Source organism: Salpingoeca rosetta, assembly GCF_000188695.1.
Source record: "Salpingoeca rosetta unplaced genomic scaffold supercont1.44, whole genome shotgun sequence".
NCBI lineage: Eukaryota > Choanoflagellata > Craspedida > Salpingoecidae > Salpingoeca > Salpingoeca rosetta.
The window spans coordinates 60382-62770 of NW_004754890.1; the positions used below are offsets into that span (position 1 = coordinate 60382).

Genomic DNA, 2389 nt, shown 5'->3' on the forward strand with positions numbered 1-2389 from the left:
ACACACACACAAACACTCACTCGCTCACTCACTCACTCACTCACTCACTCACTCACTCACACACTCACACACTCACTCACTCACTCACTCACTCACTCACTCACTCACTCACTCACTCACTCACTCACTCACTCACTCACTCACTCACTCACTCACTCACTCACTCACTCACTCACTCACTCACTCACTCACTCACACACACACACACAGGCTCACGCTGGATCCGCACGCGATGGAGGGCGAAGAAGGAGAGGCCGGCGATGCGGCAGCGCTTGCGGAGGTGCCCGAGGACGAGTGATTGTGATCATGTTGGCGATTGGCTTGGCCGATTGTCGCTTGTTGTTTGCTTCTTCTTGCTTCTTGAATGTCTTTTGACGTGTCATGCGGCGGTGACAACGCTGTATACAAGTGCAAAGCTGACATGTGGAAGCGGAACGGCGGCGGATTAGCGAACAGGGTTGAAAACAGCACACACACGCACACACACACTTCACACTGCGTGCAAGCACGGGCTCGATGGCCTGCACAACAAAAGGGGGCAAACAAGACCATGATAGGCCGTGACCTGTGAGCTCCTCGACCCTGTCATCCTGGCTGGTCACCATGCTCGGATGTTGCTCATGCAAATTGTCGAACCGAACAGCACGAGGCGTCAGCGTCGAGAATGGCCCGTTTGCCTGCCTGTTCACGGCGCGTTAGTCACGCCGTACAACGGAAACGTACCAGTTGGAATGTGACATGACATCGTGAGGTGATGTGATGTGACACAACAATCCAGGAAGTGCGCCAACTCGCCAATGCGGAGTCAGAGTCAACAGACGTGCTCTTCTTCTTCAGTCGCTTCCGTTCTTTGTTTTCATTATTCTCAACTTTCGTCGACACATATCCAGATATCCATGCTTATGGTGGGTGTGTCTTAAGCGCGCATGCGAATGTGCTGATACGTCTGCGCTTCCGCGCATGGGCGGTGCAGATCCGCACTCACAGATACACAGAAACTCACGGCCTCAGTTTGTCACGCACTGTTCATTGTCCTCACCACAGCTCACATGTTGTGATGTGACTGGTCTGTGTGTGTGTAAGAGTGTTTGACTGGGACTTAGAGTAGGGTCTTGCTGTATACTGTGCGGGAGACGTAGTCGCAAGTAAAGAAGACAGGGTAATAGGATAGGGCGATGAGATAAGTGGAGTGATAAGATAAGTGACAACAATCAAGCAAGGAAAGTAGAGGCAGGCACAAGGTCAAGAGAGACGAGCAAGGGGGTCGGATCTTGGGTGTTGGTGTCCTTGGTGAGGAGTGGTAGTTCCGTTCTGTTGTGTGGTTCGGAATCTGTGTTGGTCCTGAACTCCGGGAGGACTATGCCTTGATACCCTTAAGTTCGGCCTTGACACTCCTTCACGACACTTAAGTTCAGGATTTGTATTGTAGTGCTGTCTCACTACACTCTCCCCGCCATCAGGGCTTAACGCTTTGAGGTCTTTGACCTTATGTGTCGAGCGTTGCTCTTCTGAGACCTGCGTTTGAGAGAGCGCTCTTTGGCAGCATCTGCTTTGGCAGTCTGAAGTTGATATTCAGCCAATAAGCGTTTGCATCGTGAGCCAATCATGTCTTTGGCCTGAACGTATGTTGCTTCATATTCCGGATAGCCGAGCCACTTCACTAGGTACTCGAGTCTACCGCGATGCTTTCTGTGGCGCAGGATTCGTTCCATTGCGTACACATCATCGCTGAACCCTTGCAAAGGACCTGGTCGATGCACAGATCGGGTGCCTTTCGTTCTCTTCAGGAACTTGGTGTTGATGACATCGTGTATGCGCACTTTCAATGGTGAGAAGTCCACGCGATAATGCGCTGGACCGAGAACGTTCTTAATCTTGAACGGACCATCGTATGGTGGTGTGAGTTTGTTTGAGCGGTACTTCGCATCTTCATTTCGTAATAAGTGTGTGCTAACATACACTTCGTCTCCCTCCCTGAAGGGGGGTTCAATGTGTTCTGATGACGAAGCCTTGTCAAAGTGCTGTTGCAAGTTGGAGGATGCTTCATGCTGTATCTTTGCCAACCGATCCATGAGCTCGTCTGGGAGCACAGGGCTTTGCCCTGACAAGCGAGCAGGCAGTCCAATCTGTCTTGGAATCCGGCCGTTGCAAACCTCGAAGGGTGCCATCTTTGTGGAGGCGGCGGGTGATGAGTTGATAGCAAACTCAATCGTAGGTAGGTAATCAACCCATGCACTTTGATTCGACTTTGCGTATGAGCGGAGCATATTCCCAACGACTCTGTTGACTCTTTCGGTCTGTCCGTCGGTCTGAGCGTGGGCCGCTGTTGACATTTTCATTTGCACGCTGAACTTGTGCATGACTTTCCTGAACAGAGCTGCGGTGAACC

The 2389-nt window shown here is 51.4% G+C and overlaps 2 protein-coding genes across 2 annotated transcripts in view; one reads left to right on the top strand and one right to left on the bottom strand.

Annotated features, from left to right (window-relative positions):
* PTSG_11364 (uncharacterized protein) overlaps positions 1–298 on the top strand; it is a gene marked incomplete at its 3' end in the record, with an annotated part of 7691 nt that extends 7393 nt beyond the window's left edge. Inside the window, exon 14 of the mRNA XM_004987584.1 lies at positions 211–298. Within this exon, the coding sequence (XP_004987641.1) occupies positions 211–298 (88 nt within the window). The remainder of the gene's footprint in view (positions 1–210) is intronic.
* An 801-nt stretch (positions 299–1099) lies between these two features.
* PTSG_13177 (uncharacterized protein) lies at positions 1100–2267 on the bottom strand (the record flags this gene model as incomplete). Its single annotated transcript, XM_004987585.1, has 2 exons — positions 1100–1122; positions 1469–2267. The coding sequence occupies 2 exons, from the start codon at positions 2265–2267 to the stop codon at positions 1100–1102; spliced, it is 822 nt and encodes a 273-aa protein (XP_004987642.1).
* Between the last annotated feature and the right edge of the window lie 122 nt (positions 2268–2389).